The sequence below is a fragment of the Anguilla anguilla genome, chromosome 17 (assembly GCF_013347855.1).
Source record: "Anguilla anguilla isolate fAngAng1 chromosome 17, fAngAng1.pri, whole genome shotgun sequence".
Lineage (NCBI taxonomy): Eukaryota > Metazoa > Chordata > Actinopteri > Anguilliformes > Anguillidae > Anguilla > Anguilla anguilla.
Window position 1 is genome coordinate 7,970,313 of NC_049217.1, and position 18,870 is coordinate 7,989,182.

Sequence of the window (18,870 nt, forward strand, 5' to 3'; positions counted from 1 at the left end):
CTGATGGCGACGGAAACCACGCCATCATGAGCAGTTCAGTGGGGTTCATTGTCTTGCTCAAGGACACTTGGACGTATTCTCAGAGAAGCTGGGATTCAAACCAGCAACCTTCCGATTCCTAGACAACCTGCTGTACCTCCTGAGCCACTGTCTCTCCTGCAACCACTGTTGCCCCTGTGAGATGACATAAGTTTCAAGTGTGATAACGCTAACATCCCACTGTCTGTGCTTACAGGACATACAGGCATGCTGACCCTTATGGCGATGAGGTGGAATCAGCAAAAGGTTGCGAATTTGGCCACGTCACTGACCCGAAGATATCACCGGGTAATGACATCAGTCATTCATTTGTGCATGTTAATTTTTCTGTGTTACCAGCATGTTTATCTGAATGATTTTGTATTTATTTTTGTGTGCCTTGCCCTCTTGTTTGCCATTGCAGACCAACAAGGCACTGCAAAAACAGGTACAGACCCTGGAGTCCATGACAGAGCAGTTGGGAGTGGCAGACAGCCAATTGGACGACTGGGTGGATGACGTGTATACTGGGCAGAAAGTTGGGAAATTGCTGTTAATACATATTTGTTACAAATTATAAATGGATCTTGTCTCAGTATTCTGAATTAAACACTATTCTTACCTATTTCATACCTATTTCTTGGCAGCAACAACGACAGCAACAACAGCAGCAGCTGACTTAGGCAGTAAGATCGAGGTCCTTGTAGCCGGGATAAAACAACGGTCACTGCGGCTTTACAAGGAAAGAGACGGCAACAAGGGTCATGCCAGGCTCCGTGCGAAGATCAGGACGGAGAAGGGGATCCTGGCTGCTGTTGTGGAGAAGTACAACAGCATGGTTCCAAGCACACAAACTGTCTGTTTTGAAACCATTCTGTCTCACGAAACAGCATGGCCGTGGCAGCAACCACAAAGTGGTATGTATGCGTTTTTTTGAAGGAGAGCCAGCAGGTACCGGCAGAAAATGTGTTTGCGAATATGTTATAAGTTTTATGCTATTTCCGCAACTGTATTGAAAGTGAATGGGAAGCAAAATACGAGCATTTCAAACTTATCACAGGGACACAGACTGTTAGAATAAGTTACTCAAATGCATTTCAGATTCTGTTGATTTAAGGACCAAAAAAAAAGCCTTTGACCAAATCATGGCATTAAGAAGACTCCAGGAGGAGAAGAAAATTTTGGTCACAGAGATGGACCGTCATTGGAATTCCCTTTTGAGTCGTGGAGACACCCTGGAAAAGCTGTCCCACCTGGTGTCTGATGACACAGAGATGAGTAAGACCATGCATTTCAATGATACATTTCATAAAAGTTCACAATGATTGTTGCTAAAGTTAACTGACACAAGTGTTTCATTGTGTTATACTTTTAAGATTCACAATGGATTCTGACCAAAGAAGGGTCCAAAGGACTGCAGTGCGTCATCCAGAGAAAGCTGTGGAACCTTAAACGGATGAAGGCCCGTGCAAGAGACTGTTACTTACTGTTACTTACAGAAGACAGCAACTTGCTACAGGACATCTCAAGCGACGAATATGAGAGTGGGAGTGGCTCCGAAAGCTCCTATGAGCTGTAATGCAGTATAAGTGCAGGGCATTATCTAATCTCTGGTAGGATTAAATTGTTTGAATCCGGCAGTAGTGTGATCTTGATTTGTCTTTTCTGTCTTTCATCTTTGTATGTCTAATAAATTTAAGTCTATTATATCTGATGTGTCTCTGTTGTACTTCACGAACATGTTTGTATAGTTATAGCTTAAATTTCAACCTGTTAGACCTGATATGTTAAAATATGTTAACAGCTAAACATGTTAATTGTTCAAAACAGGGGTCAATCTTAGCCAGAAAGGGCCGGTGTGGGTGCATGCTCTTGCTCCGGCCAAGCAGTCACATGCCTGATTCTAATAATGAAAGGCCTGATTGAAGACCATCGTTGTGCCCTCGCAGGATAACATTGGTCACCCCTGGTTTAAAGCTATGCCATGCCATGCCATGCACAAACAGGAACTTGAAAGTGTGTTCAGAAGTTATTTACAATTATGTGTACAGTTGACGCATACAATTCTCAACCAGAGGATATTTTAAAAAGCACATCTCAGGAACTCAAGAACCAGTGACAGCGAGATCTCCGAGGTAAGGTCAAGCACACAACCTGTGACATTGTTACAGTTCACTGTTAACACCCCCATTGCAATACAACTCAAAAACTTGGTATGTTTGTTCCATCTGCCACCTAATTGTTGAAAATAACTACAATATTCTGTCTAAATAGCTTCGGCTATTGCGCGATACAAGGCTAAAACATGCCACTTGATAAGCACAAGAGTTTTTGAAGTACAATATTAATTTTTGACATGCATCTTCTGTGTGGTATGACAACACTGTGTGTATGATTTCAAGACATTTGGATCAAGCATTAATGCGAAAGGGTAGGGGAGAGAGGGGTCGGTTGGCACACGGGTTGGTTGGCACACAGTTCATTTCCAGGCCACTAAAGGGTGCTGCCACAAAAATCTAACATTAAAATGATTGCCTTCTTGACCTGAGCACATCCATTCTGTCAAAACATCTGAAGGTAAATAACCGTTGAGGTGAGGACAACTTTTCAATTTTGCAGTGTCAAAACAAAAAAAATGATCCCCCCACTAAATACATTATAGAACTGTGTTAGATAGAGATTTAGAAAATGTATTAATTTCAGTTGATAGAGATAGGAATCAGCTATATTTTGATATGAAATTTGAAATTTGAAAGCCTGTGGTGAGTGATGTTAGCTGGCTAACACAATTTTAGTAGAGGTGTGTCCTAATGTGGGTGGGGTTGGTTGGCACACTGATTTTGGGGTTGGTTGGCAACATGTGTCAACCAACCTTGGTATAGCCATTTGGTTACAAATGTATTAACTTATGCATTTTACATATGTTAAACATAATTAATATTATACAATACTATTATGTGTTGTAGGTTATATTATTATAAATTATGCATTATATTTTTATCGGGATTGTAGGTTAATTGTTCATGAACATAAACTTATTATTTATTAAATATGGATTTTGTATTTGGAAACATTTTTAAACATTTAAACATTTCTTGTAGGGGTCAAAATGGTCAGAACATTTTTAAGAAAAACAGACAGAGGAAAGACACCAGCACACATTATGCTAGAGGCAGATAGACAGGTGAAGACTCAAAACAAAATATTGCAAAAGGCAGGCACACGAGTTATGCACTCCAGGTCTACCAACCTACATCTGCCAGAACTGTGATTCATGTGACTCTGATTGAGACACAGACACATTGACACGCTAGTTAGTCTCATCCAGTGGTGTAAAACTCGTTGCCATGGAGGGCCGTGTGTATGCAGGTTTTCATTCCAACCAATTAATGCTGCCTTAATTGAGTCCAATTACTCATTCAGCCATATGCGTTTAACTGCATTGAAGCACAGAATATAAGAAAATTTTTATTTAGACAATGCGGGTCACCATAGACGTCGGGTCACCATTGTGCACAAACCTGCATCCCTAATTCAGCAAATAATTTAACTAATTATATAATCAAGATCTGAGGCTGGAATGAAAACCTGCATACACACGGCCCTCCATGGCAACGAGTTTGACACCACTGGTCTAATCTAACAGCATACTGCAATAATTCTGTCACTCCTAACACCACACACACAGACACACACTCACACATACACACCACACACATATACACACAAATCCACACACCCACTCATACGCACACACACACACACACACACTGACATGCACAAGCAAGAGAAAGGAAGAGTAGAATTACAATACTGGAGGTTATTGGCTGTTCAATTTCATTTGAAAAGGTTCCTTTTAATTTTGACTCCAGAGGGGAAATTCTCTTATGAAATATAAACCTGTCATGGTTGTCAATATATAATTATTTGTGTTTTTCGTTTTAAATGAGAGAATGAAAGATCATAACTACTATTAAGTGATCAAATGTTATTTTCTTTAAATTGTTGGGGCTGGTTGGCACAAGTGCACAACTTGACCTTAATCATGAATAAAATCATTTTTGGAATCATTTGTGAACATTAAATGTATCTGTTTTTTTAGCTGAGATCTTAATCTTTCAGTTGATACTGGTTAGACTATTTTAACATATGGCACGCCTGAGAAGTATGACACAGAGTGAAAAGTGTGCCAACCAACCCCGATCTCCCCTAATACCGGATGTCCCCTTTAAATACGTTGAAAACCCTATTGACCGCACGCACACACCCGACATTTAATGAAAAAGTAACTAAGTCATGTTCTGCTTAATATATGGTGTGAATACATGCAAGTGGAGTGTGCATACTAAAAAAAAGTTTGTGTGTTGATATTTGTTGAAAATAACTACAATATTTTGTCTAAATAGCTTCGCCTATTGCGCGATACAATGCTAAAATATGCCACTTGATAAGCAGAAGAGTTTTTGAAGTAGGCTACTATTTTCATTTTTGACATGCGTCTTCTGTGGTATGACAACATTGGGCCTCATTTATCAAGCAGCATACGAACGGAATTTCTCGTGTTTCCTTCGTACCAACATTTACACATGAAAACTGGGATTTATAAAAGTTTTCGGGAGTCCAACTTGTTCGGACGTGCGAAGGAAATTTACGAAAACCTCAGACCACGGGCAGTGTGTGTGTAAACTATTTCAACAAATGGCACGCCTGAGAAATATGAGAGAGTGAAAAGTGTGCCAACCAACCCCAATCTCCCCTACACCACAAATGACGCCTTTAGAAACGCGTGATAAGTTTCTCTATAATTTCTTTCTTTTTGATATTTCAATATTTCATGACAGAATGCGTAGATAAAGAAGCCCATTTAATTACCAATTTCATCAATAAAAGTGAACGATTCGAGTTAAAAGACGAAATGCGGAGTTTACACACACTCTGCCCGTGGTCTGAGGTTTTCGTAAATTTCCTTCGCACGTCCGAACAAGTTGGACTCCCGAAAACTTTTATAAATCCCAGTTTTCATGTGTAAATGTTGGTACGAAGGAATTACGAGAAATTCAGTTCGTATGTTGCTTGATAAATGAGGCCCAATGTTGTCATACCACAGAAGATGCATGTCAAAAATGAAGATTGTACTTCAAAAACTCTTCTGCTTATCAAGTGGCATGTTTTAGCCTTGTATCGCGCAATAGGCGAAGCTATTTAGACACAATATTGTAGTTATTTTCAACAAATATCAACACAGAAACTTTTTTTTAGTATGCACACTCCATTTGCATGTATTCACACCATATATTAAGCAGAACATAACTGAGTTACTTTTTCATTAAATGTCGGGTGTGTGCGTGCGGTCAATAGGGTTTTCAATGTATTTAAAGGGAACATCCGGTATTAGGGGAGATCGGGGTTGGTTGGCACACTTTTCACTCTGCGTCATATTTCTCAGGCGTGCCATATGTTAAAATAGTCTAACCAGTACCAACTGAAAGATTAAGATCTCAGCTTAAAAAAAACAGATACATTTAATGTTCACAAATGATTCCAAAAATGGTTTTATTCATGATTAAAGTCAAGTGGTACACTTGCATATAAAGGCCAATTACGAAAACTGTTATTTGGTTAAAAATGGGCAGAAATTCTGTTGAATGTTTGTTTTCTGGTTCTGGTTTGAATTAAATGCTCAAATTATTTCTATGTACCACTTCATTCTTTGTAATTATAGCATTTTAACTTTGTGCCAACCAGCCCCATTGCATGTGCCAACCAACCCCCGTGTTGGGGCTGGTTGGCGCAAGTGCACAACTTGACTTTAATCATGAATAAAATCATTTTAGGAATAATTTGTGAACATTAAATGTATCTGTTTTTTTTAGCTGAGATCTTAATCTTTCAGTTGGTACTAGTTAGACTATTTTAACATATGGCACGCCTGAGAAATATGACAGAGTGAAAAGTGTGCCCCGTAGCCATGAGTTAAATACGGAACGCCTATTCTACTGACCACATAAGGGACAATTCCGTATTTTGCGGGATGGTTGGCATCCCTAAATGAAGCCAGTAACTAGAACCGTGATTCATCTATTGCGAAATTGGACACTGAAAGGGGGAGGGGACGTAATAACAATTCAAAATCGAAAGAATAATGTTTTAACTGCTTTAGAATGCAGGATTTTGTAGCACATTGATTTTAGAACTGTTAAAAGGCCGATGTGTCCCTTTACTGAGAAATAATGCCCACCCTTGGACCAGTCAGAATCGAGTATTCAGCCAAGCCATTGTAAAATCTATTTTATTACTATATTTTAACTTCTGCACTATTTTAGGTCTTAGATTCTTATTTTTACTTTAACTTGTGTGTTTCTCTTTCCTATACACATTGTTTGAGCGTTGTTGGAGGGAGCCTGAGATTTAAGATTTTCATTGCCAATGACTGCTTCATTGTAATTGTTGTGCACATGACTAATAAAGAACTTAAGTAATGGTGATCAATTTCTTTTTTTTACAGGCGTGAAAACTTCAGCCCAAACTGCAACTCTGGGGTGTGCAGTTGGCATTTCCCTAATGGCAAAGCTGTTGGGCCATCGTGATTCGCATGGAACGAGGGGGAGACTTTCCAATTCCCAGACCACCTCAGCCATACCCCTGAACTGAAGAAACAAATGGTTCCTACCAGTGGTGAGGATGAAGGAACAGATCAATTACACGATGCTGACATTGCAACTGCACAGACCTCTAGTACTTCTAACGTTAGCTCCTCAACCTCAAAGTCAGTGAGCAAGATACCATCAATAGCTCGCAAGCTAACATTTATTAATTTAATTGTTGATATTGTCTAAAAAATTGCCATCTTCGTATCTGTAAACATAATAACACCAACACATGGTCTGCCTGTTTCAACCGTTCTACGATTTGGAATGCCAAATTAGCTGGCTAGTTAGCCAACGTTAACGTTATTGGTAACGTTGGCGTTACTTACCGCGTGATAGGTAGAAGTGAGATCGTCGCAGGGGATGACGTCAAAACTTTATTTAAACAGAGTAGTTTCAATGAACAACGTAATCATTGCTAAGATTTAAAAATTACAGAGCTCTCTTACCATGTGTAGAGTTAGTGACTGAACCCATCGGAGGACAGCCGGTTGCTGGCATCGTCTCAAATACCTTTTTGTGGACATTATTTGGGAAGCTTGAGTCCCAAAGCCCTATCACAAACATTCTTCGTTGGCCAACATGATTTGGATTTGGACTTCAATTTTCCACAAAAGGGGACCGAAACACCTTTTCCAGACATTAAATCAACCACACCAGCCTCGAAAGAGATTAAACAATGGTCGCTGAACAAAATGCAATAATAACATGTCTGTATTATTTTTAAAAACGTTGATCATAGGTAATTCAATACACTCAAAATGAACTATGTCACCCAGCATGCATTAGCCTAGGTTTACGTTGATGTTTTTAAAATAATACTCCGTGTAGTCTATAGTATTAAAATGAAATAATTAATGGTATATTTCGGTATATGTGTATGTGATTTTAAGTAATTCAATTCTAATAGGTCACAGTAGTATTGACTGTCTACAAACTGGAGCTCCGAATTTGCGCTGAGGTTCATGCTACTGTCTGTCCATAGCCTCAAAATCCGCCGAAGTGGTAGGCTAATTCAATCCAATGGGCTATCTCACTCGTCAACCCAAGACGCCCAAGTCTTTCCAACGTGTCGAATAGTGACGAGAAGAGCCCTTGCCCAAGCTGCAACATTTAACGAGTTGGGAATGAGAACATGTTGACAGCATAGTCACTCCCTACATGCCAGAGTAACCTGAAGACCACCCTGTCTGACTCCCATTCCCCTCTTCTCCTGTCTATCCCGCATTTCCTTACCAAAAAAACCCTCTCTACCTTCCCTTCCACATGACTCAGCATTACCTATCGCCAGGATGTTAAGCCCCGCCCATTGCAGCGCTCTCAATAACTGCCACTTGGCTTGTGGGTGATTTACGAATCTAGGTCTTCTCTCTGCGCACTAATTGCAAGTTGCTCTGGATACGAGTGTCGGCTAAATGCCTAAAATGTGAACGTAAATGTAAAGATAACACAAAGCAGTAAAAAAAAGTGCGGCTGTACAGGAAAGGAGGTAATAAGGGTCAGCGAAAGTACTCCTTCGGATAAAGGGCGTGAGTTTTTGGGGAATTCTGAATATGAAATCAGGCGAGGTGTCACTGCAAAGATAATAAATGACACAGGTGACAGTGTTAAAAAAAAGTCACATTCATTACAAATTTACTCAGAATTTGCAGAAATTGACACATTATAAGCACACATACCAAGACCAATTTCAATGTATAACAGGAACTTACAAGGCGTTTTTGCATATTGACATGTTACCTTTGCATGATATTAATATTTTACAAATGCACCGATTACTAAAATAATAAAATATTTAAAATGTCTAATATGTGTCCTCTTTGTAATCAGAAAAATTAGCCATTTTTAAATTTGTATAAAAAATGTTAAAAATGAAAACTATTGTCAGCATTCAGCAATAAGAAATATAGAGCCAAAGGAGTATCATTTCTATTAGTTCTTGGATTATATACACAGAGGGGGCTGATGTTATGTACAGCAAAGGATAAGTCTGCGCCAGGGAAATGATCAGCTTTAGCTCTTAAGCTTTCAGTGAGTGATCGCATCATGTGACTGGATATGACATCATTACTCAAAGGCCAGTGAGAGAGAGAGGATTTAGCTGCACAGAAAAACCACACACAGTGCCACACACATTCTCCTTCACAGTGGCCCACAGGGCAACAGACCTGGGTCAAATATGTATTTGTTTTGGATTCAATTACTTTTCTGTGCTCTATTGATCTTGGCTGGTGTAATTGAGCCTGCCAATATGACCAGAAGGCGGGGTTTGCACTTTTTGAGAGTATTTCATTGGTTCCAATACACCAGACAAGATCAGTAAAGCGTAGAAAAGTATTTGAATCCAAAACAAACACAAATTTGACCCAGGTCTGCAAGGCACTAAGGACATTTGATAGAAAGCAAACAAACAAAAATGTTAGGAAACCCTGACAGCGACGTGGAGACACCCACACAGGACCTGCCTGAGATGACCCGATGCAGCTGCCCATCTCATTAAAATACAGTGAAACTGAATGTAAACATTTACACAAGGGCAAAAGTATGGGTTGACAGTTTGGTCTCCCCGTCGGTCACTGCAGTGAACTGCAGAACAGCTGACCCAGCGTTGGGCTGAGCCACTGGAACACAGGGTAAGGGTATGCACACAGCAGCAGCAGGGGTAAAGGTACTACAGTGAGCTGGTTTATCATTTTGGGCAGGGGCAGAGTTGGGTAGAGCTCTTGTTGAGGACAGACAGTGAATATTCAAAGGCTTCCTTTACTTGTGGTGAACCTCCAGTGTGCAGCTCCAAAGCTTTAGTGTCCATTATTTCCCAGGCACAGGGGCCCCCTAGTGGTAAACCAGCTGAATGGCACATTAGCTTTATCCCCTGGCTGTGCATTCAGCCAAACCAGGGGTCTACAATCCTGGCCCTGCCCCAAGCAGGTTTTCACCGCGACTCTGCACTTAATGAACCAATCAGAGCTGCTGTTTACACAGTTAACTCACTTCCCTTGGGTACTTGGATCAAATTTTAAGGTGAAAACCAGCTGCTCTTATGGCAAATTTACTGCAAATTTCACACGTTCTGAATTTTACTCTTTGCGCACACACTAGTTTTACTCCTTTATAACTGTAGGCACTTCCCTGTCCTGGTCATGTTGTTAACTGTTAAGTCTTTGTTCTTTGTGGTTGTCAAATGCGTGTGAATGTTTAATACTGCACACCAACGTCCCTTAGTGGACAGTAAGGATCTACTGAACTCAGCTGAAAAGATCACAGATTAGTATGGTGTATCCCCACAGGGGGGTCCTGTAGTTTGCTTTATGAATGGATCAAAGCTATGAAAGGGAAAGGCGTAGAGAGAGTTATCAGCAGCTTCTTTTTTAGCTCAAAAACATAAATCAGCGAATGTATTTTCTATCTGCTGTTAAAACTTCAGCATTTTAGATATTTGTTGGGACACTGGGCTCTTAACTGAGACAGTCCCGGTCAAACCAGGACATCCCAACACCTGGATGCTGTACATTAAATGATAATGTAAGCAATAGTGTTAACGTAACCTAAAGATGCAGGAAAACCCTCAGCCCCTGGAGAGGGTTATTCTCTCATAGGCACAGAAAGTGAAGATAACAAATCTGACTCAACAGAGTAGAGGTATGTGCAATGTTGACACTTGAGCTAAAAGTGTAGCTATAAATTGACATAACTGTAGATGCTTCTGCCAAAAATCCTTGATTAATTCTGCAAAAAAGCCCACACTTGCCTTATAGCCTGCACATAGGAATCTTTTAGTGCATCTGGTGTAACCCATCAAGCTCTCGCTGTAGTGCAGTACTAATATACAGTGTGTGTATATTATTATTCCTTTGTTTGGTAACTGTAATACCTTCACATTCAGACCTGTCAGTCATACTCCAAAACTTCCTCTAATTGGAGGATGTTCTCCTGCAGAGAAAGAGGAAATGACACAATCAACGATCAAGCTAATAAATGGAGTCGATACAGAGATTTCAGCAGGAGGGAAACAACGTAAAAATATCTCTGATCCAACCAGCTCATCAGCACAGACTGTAAGACATACTCAAGGCTCCCTCTCAAATCAGGCGTGTATCTTCTCAGTCTTCAAGAACGAGGGTCCAAGCTCTTACCCATCCTCCATGACTTTTCACCCAGGGGGTGAACTTCTCCATGTAGCGCTCGGCGTACCCCTGGATCCTGTGCGGACCCGTGGCCGTGACGACACGGCGCGACACCTCCATTGTCATGGCGATGCGGGACAGGGTGGGGCTGGCGGGGGCGGGGGCCGGGGGTCGAGTCTGGCTGGTGAACTTATCCACCAGGTTGGCGAAGGAAGGGTATGACATATTGGCCAGAGAGGTGCGTAAGAAAGGGCTGGACTGGATCTGCGGGAGAATGAGAGAGGGAGGGAACGAGAGGGGAAGAGAGAAAAGGCGGAGAGAGCGACTGAGATTGCAAAAAAGAAAATATTACCACAAAAAAAGAAAAAGCACAGAGAATATCAAAGTTTGACCTCACAAAAAAAGCAAAGAAATAAAAAACAAGAGAAAATAAACAAAATAACACGGCGTTTAAAATGCAAACAATAAAGCACCATCATCATTCAGAGCTCCCCCTACACACCACACACCAAGCCTTTCATGTTCCCCAACCAGCCCACAATATGCCACCTCAACCCTCAGGTGAGCAGCTAAACATCCCCTTCATCATCAAAACGGATCCACAGCCCCCAGACCCCCAATCTTGTTGCGCCTTCCCAATTTTGCAACACCAGAAACAAAATTGACAAAACATTGAGTGTGCACCAGCCACTTTCTTTGTGTATACTTAAGTAAAATAGAATAAAGAAAAACTTTTCCCCAAACCAAGAAACACAACCTCAACTCACCTAAACACCTAGACTATTCAACAAAAAAAGGACAACCCCTAGCTCTGGTCCAGGTGTGCCAGATACCTGTTTGTTGCTATAGCCTCGTGCACAATCCTCTACAGGATATCAGCTTCCCACTTTTCAATGGGCAGCTGCTTTTTGGGGAAACATTTGGGAATAAAAAAATCAGTCCACCCTCACACCTTCATCCCTGCTAGAGAGCATCTGTGCATCACCTTCATACAAGTAAAGTGTGCTGCCTTCTTCCCCACCACTTCAAACCCCCCAAGCTCTGGGGTTGTAAAAGACAGGAACCCCTACCCCCCCCTCCTCTAGCTGATCTCCCACAGCAGGAGAGCCGGTGGGGAGACTGTACTCACGTTCATCATCCCACCGGTCAGAAAACACAGCGCCCAACCAACACACTACAGGAGCCTGGCAGGGACCAGGGCTGGCCCTAGAATTTTGATGGCCCTAAGCAAATCTGTCCGAGCGGGGTGGGGAGGGGGGGGGGGGGGCGGTGTTCCATTCTGTCGACTGGGGGGGGGGAGTTCACTTGCTAAAAACCTTCTTACATTACATTGTTATGAAAAGTTTGGTTGCCATTCTGTTTAAAATTAATACCGCTAGTTCCGCGATAGGGGATGAATAACGTAATTGTGAAGATAACGTTATTTACCTTAGATAAACATTGGATCGTGTGGCCCCCCGCAGCGGTTGTGGCCCTAAACAACCGCATAGACCGTTTATGCCACGGGCCGGCCCTGGCAGGGACACACGGACCTCCTCCGCCACCCGCTGTAACCTTCCTGTGACCTGATCCTACCCAACCCTGCCAGCACCTCCAAAGACGATTCACTGGAGGCCTTCAGAAAATGGCCCAGCTTTACACAGCCAGCCACACGCAGGTCAGAGCTCAAACTGGCCGAGTCCTTGCAGTGAGGAAACCACAGAAGAGGCCCCTCCACACAATTGAAGACAGACCCACAGCCTGAATCCAGTGGTGCACCCTCCCCCTGTGGCAGCAACCATTTTCATTTCCTTACCCTGTCATTGATGGCATCTCCTTGTATTTGTAGAATCTGGACCAACTGCTGCACCACAGCCTCCTTGTTATTGGCTGCAACAGAAAACAGACAATATTAGTCAAACAGCCACGCCATCTAAGTGAATGAATTTGGCATTTATCAGACGTTCCCATCCAGAGGGACTTACACAACCCATTTCCATTTCACCCATTTAACAGTCTTACACAGCCCATTTCCATGGCTGGATACTCACTGAAGCACTTCAGGTGAACTACCCTGCCCTAAGGGAACAACAGTCACTGCCCAGGTGGGAAATAGTCACTCACAGGTAGTACTGTGAATGATTACGGCTTTCATCTTGAGCTCACTACACGTTCATTAAAGTCAGACGAGAATAACAACCAGGGGGGTGTTTCACAAAGCAGGATTACTGAGTTAGCTGGATAACCGTGCAGAGTAAAACCCGGACCAGCATTTTTTAAACTTTACAGTCCATGTTCCAGATTTGGGAGGGTTCTGGGCTTTACTTAGTGAAGCTATTCAGTTAACTCACTAATCCTGCTTCCTGAAACAGGGCCCATTCTGCAATAAAGCCAGTGCAGGACACCAACCAAATTTCTATTAAAGCTGGAATTACACCAATCGATGATTACAACAGTCATCATGCTGACCAGCAGGAGGGTCAGCAAGAGGTTCAGACTGTCACCTGAGCTGGCCAGAGAGTGCTCCTGCGTCTCCAAACTGTGTTTCATAGCAAATCTGTCAATGGACTCTGCCACTTCAGCATAGAACTCAGGAGGGTGGCCTACAGAGAGAGAGCGAGAGACAGAGGGCAAGAGGTGAGTAAGAGAGAGAGAGAGAGAGACACGCACACACACACACACACATACATGCATGTGCACACACACACATGCACCCACACATACACATACACACCACACACACACACACACACGTGCACACACAGGCATGCACCCACACATACGCGCACACACACACAGACACACACACTTACCAGGTGACCTCAGCGGCTCCACTGGGTCTGTTTTTGTGTCACTGGTCACCAGTGAACTGGGTCTCCCAGGATTTGGGACGTCCTTATTTGAGGTGTCCTTCTTAGATTTCATCCTACGAATGATACTGGAAAAGGGGGACTTCAGTGTCTTCTTTTTCTTTTTCTTCTTCTTGTTTTCCTCCTCACCGTCACTTCCGTCGTCAGTAGTGGATGAATACGGCGACACCACATCTTCCTGGAGTCTGCCGTCTGTCTTCTGTGAGTCTCGTAAATGCAATTTGAAGGAACGAGCTTTCAGGTGCTTCTTTAACAGGCCTTTAAATTTGAGTTTTTTCTCCCCCTCTGAGCTGCTCTGAGAAGTCAGCGTGTTCTTATCACCCTCAGCTTTACAGCGGCCATCTTTAGGACCCTCTGTTGTAGAGCTGCCATCTTTGGAACCCTCGGCTCTAGGGCGGCCATCTTTGGAACCCTCGGCTCTAACGCGGCCATCTTTGGAACCCTCGGCTCTAGGGCGGCCATCTTTAGAAACCTCTGCTCTAACACGGTCATCTTTAGGACTCGCACTGCATGGTAGTGGCAGAGTAGAATAAACATGATTAGTAAAGTCAGAGTAGACCACCAAACTAATGTTTATTAAAGTCAGTGTAGAATAACAACCAAATTTTGATTAAAGCCGAAGTTCACAATTACACAAAATGAATTGAGCAAGTAACAGTAATATGACCAGATATACACTGACACACTGAGGCAGCAGAAAGCTATAGAGCCATTTTCTGAACACTTATACCTACTGAAACTTATATTATCAGTGCTATCCCATTAGCATTTTTGCATTTTGTGTCCTACGCAAGAAGACCACTCTATAAAGTTATTATCGTTGTTGTTGTCGTTATTATTATTATTGTTTTACTCATATGACAGAAAGTACATGCAAAGATATAATAATGAGAAATTGAGGGCTCAAAGACATGCAGTAAAACATTTAGTGTTCATTTTATGAGTCCAATAGGAATCCAGTGTGCTCTCCCAGAGTGAATGCACTCCATCCGTGTTGATTTGACACTGAGCATTTTACTGTGTCCAAACTGCCCCGTGCAAAGCAAACAGATGGATGTACAGACAGGGTGGAACAGCGGTGTGAGAGAGGGAGGAAAAATAGGAGTACGGGAGAGAAGGAGGGAGGAGAAGCGTAATCAGGGCACGGGTGCGGGCTGGGGCCAGGGCGGACTCACCTGAACTTCTTATGGTCACGGTACGCCCCCCCGACCCTCCCGGGGCGCTGAGTCAGGGGGGTGGACAGGGCGCGCCTGAGGAACGCCCCCAGCACCAGGCGCGTCTCCGCCTTGACCTCCAGGAGGGAGATGGAGGGGGCCGGAGATGCGGGCCGTGCAGAGGGTAGACCCCCCCCGCTGACATCGCTGCCAGAGAGGACACAACGGACCAATCAGCGCCAGGGCAGGGCTGCAGCCCACAGGTGGAAATTCTGGCCTGTCAACATTCCGGTCCTTCTGCATGCCTCAGCATGAAGCTTCCAGCACAACAAACTCTTATCCAATACCGCAGCTGTGTCGTTTGCTATCGGTTTCCATGGCATATATCGTCTAGATCAGTGGGTCTTAAACCTCGATCCTGGGGACCCACTAGCACATGCTGGTTTTCATTCTAAACCACAGTCTCAATCCCAGAATTTTAACAAGCTGTTCATTTGTTTAACAAGGTGCTATTCATGATTACATTAATTATTTACCCTCTTAAACCATGTTATGTCAGAATAGCTATGCATGGCACAATAATAATCCTATGTTTACGTTTATGTTGTTAGTGTGCTATATTGCAAACTATTACATAAAAAGTGAAAAAATTTTTTTTTGTTTTTATGTAATTGTCTGCAATATAGCACAATATCAACATAAACGTAAACATAGGATTATTATTATCCGTGCCATGCATAGCTATTCTGACATAACATGGTTTAAGAGGGTAAATAATTCATGCAATCATGAATAGCACCTCGTTAAACAAATGAACAGCTTGTTAAAATTCTGGGTTTGCAACTCTGGTTGGAAAAAAACCCATCATACACTGATCCCCAGGAACGAGTAGTCTAAACAATGAATAGGTTTCTGTATTCTTGTTAAAAGATATGCAACTGAGTGAAGATGACAGAGAGAGTTATAAAAATGCAGCGTGACCACAAACATAGCTGGTTAGGGTTGTAAAATTCCTGAGCCGATTCAGAGAAATAAATGCAATGAATGAATGAATGAATGAATGTTACTGCATTCGGCTATCAGAGCGGACTCCAGTCCTAGGTACGAAATCTCTCATATAAACATTCACATTTACAAGGTACATCTATTAAAGTGAGCCTGTTTTCTTTGGAATAGACTATTTCGCCCTGGACACAAACAAACTTCGTGATTTTATTCATCTCAGTATAAGCAAGTAATTGCCTTCTCCGGTGAAAAGTGCAAATATTAGCTGTTGCTCAGTAAATATTACATCTCTCGGAGCTGAAGAAGACGTTTCCTACCTTGTAACTAACAGTAACTCTCTGTAGCCGTAGCTACAGACAGTAAAGACTATAGTTATATGCTTAGTTACCCTACCTGTGCTCCTTGGATTCCAGCGCAGCGATCCTCGACACGCTCCTTATGCACTTTAACTACAGAGCTAATTTTACAGGCTGTGAACGTTATAACATCATCGCATACGGTAGCTGGTGACTTACAAGCGGCTTGCTTTGTGACCAGCCACCCAAATAGCCTACATTTGTTTGGCTAATATACAGTAGGCATACGTGTCTTTCCTGGTGTAGTTTAAAGCCTATTTAATTTCCTTGTGAATAGATTTTCTTGCTGATATCTTCCGTTCTCATCGTTCACTCCTTCGTTCACTCCTTCGCCCCCTCATTTGCATTATGTCTTGTAGGGACTCGAAAGTTACGCCTCGCGTCTATATTTTTTATTTCGGCATTTGTTCCTGGTTTCGAGGTAAAGTTAATTGTTTTCGTTCCCGAGGTGTTCACACATGTCTGAAGCACTCATGCAAATGGGAGGTCCAACAGCTAGAGTAGTTTTTAGGCGTCAACGCCAGAAAAGCGTGTGCGTTTTGCTACTACCCCTTATCTTTTGGTCTATTTATTATCGTTTATCTGCCATATTTTACATCCAGAGTTTATGTCAGCTGTTGTTGATCTAAATGAAATATGTCAAACATAGGCTACCAGGCTTATTCAAACTCGCATAAAGTTTTTGCACTCATCAGCTCACTTACAGCCATGCCTGCTACAGATGAACACCACATTTTTAGCACCAAATTGTTTTTAAATAGCCTTCCAGAGAAAACCTCAGGTTTAGGCTATAGCACCATGACGGGTCACCTGCTTCTCAAATGGCAAAGGAATGTGGGAATGGGCACACACATGATGCCAAAATCAAACATTGCCCCCATTTCCATCAAGCATGTGGGCTCATTGCTGAAATTTCTAGCCTACCAGCCCGAGATGGAATCTAGCAGGAAACCAGCTGCTGATACAGCTGGATACCATCTGGAATTAGGCGATGGTCTGTTGTCTGTAAACTGGCCCACCAGCTGGACATGATCTTGCCAGCATGGTTGCTATCTCAAAACCTTGTTGCCAGCTTGACCATCTTCAAGCCAGCTGGACCATTTTTGGCTGGACCACAACAGTGGGGTATAAATGCGAACATCTGTGACTGAGTGATGAAGTTACACCATTGGTCGGCCGGTCCGGCCATATACTAGGTTTTGACCTGGTCTTGTTAAAACCAGGCTGGAACCAAGCTGGGATTTTCACCGAGGGTCACTTGATGGTGAACTTGTGTTATTTCTGTTTAGTAATTTTTCCTGATCTGGTGCTCATACAACCTTCAACATGGAAAAGAGCTTCAAATCTTACTCCTTGATGATACTTGACATCCCTAATGGCCGCTTCTGCCATGTTGTGTGTGGTGAATATATGCTCATACAATGGAAAATACTTTCCCCCTGAGCGTTACTCTTAGTTACTCCAAACTCGCCAAACGGGTTGAAAATGAGACGTCCTTTTGTGCAGTGGAGTCTCTCAGTGGTGTTTAGGAAGGTTGTTTTGTTGAACAGCGATTGAAAGTCAATGAGGCTGCTTTCAGTCTATTGATGGTATATTTTGGTTTCGTTTTGTTGTAAGGGTTTGTATTTTAGTTTCTCTCCTGCATATATGACTATGAAAACGTATGATCTTAATATACTGCAAAATAGCTCAATTTCCATCGCTCTGGCGCTGCTTTATATTGTAGCACTCTATCAAAGAATGGGATGTTCTTCACTGTCCTTACACTGCAATCTATTATCAAACCTTACACTTCTGCAATCTATTATCAAACCTTAACATTTCTGCAATCTATTATCAAACCTTAACATTTCTGCAATCTATTATCAAACCTTACACTTCTGCAATCTATTATCACACCTTACAGTTCTGCAATCTATTATCAAAAATTACACTACTGCAATCTATTATCAGTCCTTACACTTCTGCAATCAATTATCAAACCTTAGACTTTGCAATCTGTTATCAAACCATACACTCCTGCTATCTATTATCAATCCTTACACTCCTGCAATCTATTATCAAACCTTACACTTCTGCATCCTGTTATCAAACCTTACTCTTCTGAAATCCATTATCAAACCTTACTCTTCTGCAATCCATTATCAATCCTTACACTCCCATGCTGCAGACCACTCCACTCCACAGCCTCTGGTGGCCTTGTCACCCCTTCCTGAAACGTCCCCCCCCCCCCCCCCCCCCCCTTCGTTTCTTCGCTGCTGTGGCCCCCCAGTGGTGGAATCCCAGCCACAGGAACAGTCAAGATGTCCATTCGACAGTCAAGATATCTGCAGCATTGACCATCTTCCACCGAAAACTGAAAACTCACCCGTTCAAACTGTTTTTTCTCTCGCTCTCATTATTCATTCTTTCTTAAATAGTCCTACTTATGCAATGTTTAACACGATTCCCTCAAATGCATTTGCTGCATAAAGCATTAAACTGCCTCTTGGACCTATACATCACTTAACATTGTTATAGGGTTAAGTAACAATTCCTATGATTGATTTGGACACAAATAACTTGGCATCATGTTCGGTCCTTGCCAAACTTTTAATGCAGTTCACTCAGGTCATTAGCATCTGCTAAATTATTGAACGGTTACTGGCATGAATAGGGTGCTCAACCAACAGTCTGAAATGGAATTCAGCCTTTCTGCATTCTGTAAATTCATAACA

General features: G+C 42.3%; 1 protein-coding gene and 1 long non-coding RNA gene across 2 annotated transcripts in view; one reads left to right on the forward strand and one right to left on the reverse strand.

The window, feature by feature from the left end:
- Nucleotides 1–18,559, reverse strand: part of bcl2l12 (BCL2 like 12) — a 35,173-nt gene extending 16,614 nt beyond the window's left edge. The window contains exons 1-6 of the mRNA XM_035398883.1: nucleotides 18,522–18,559; nucleotides 14,814–14,999; nucleotides 13,582–14,144; nucleotides 13,273–13,371; nucleotides 12,585–12,658; nucleotides 10,799–11,053 (exon numbers count right to left, since the gene is read on the reverse strand). Coding sequence (XP_035254774.1) covers nucleotides 10,799–11,053; nucleotides 12,585–12,658; nucleotides 13,273–13,371; nucleotides 13,582–14,144; nucleotides 14,814–14,999; nucleotides 18,522–18,559 — 1,215 coding nt within the window. The remainder of the gene's footprint in view (nucleotides 1–10,798; nucleotides 11,054–12,584; nucleotides 12,659–13,272; nucleotides 13,372–13,581; nucleotides 14,145–14,813; nucleotides 15,000–18,521) is intronic.
- LOC118216760 lies at nucleotides 193–1,727 on the forward strand. The gene is made up of 4 exons (XR_004763062.1): nucleotides 193–327; nucleotides 443–935; nucleotides 1,120–1,296; nucleotides 1,395–1,727. It is a non-coding gene; the product is annotated as an uncharacterized LOC118216760 (long non-coding RNA).
- Nucleotides 18,560–18,870: the final 311 nt, after the last annotated feature.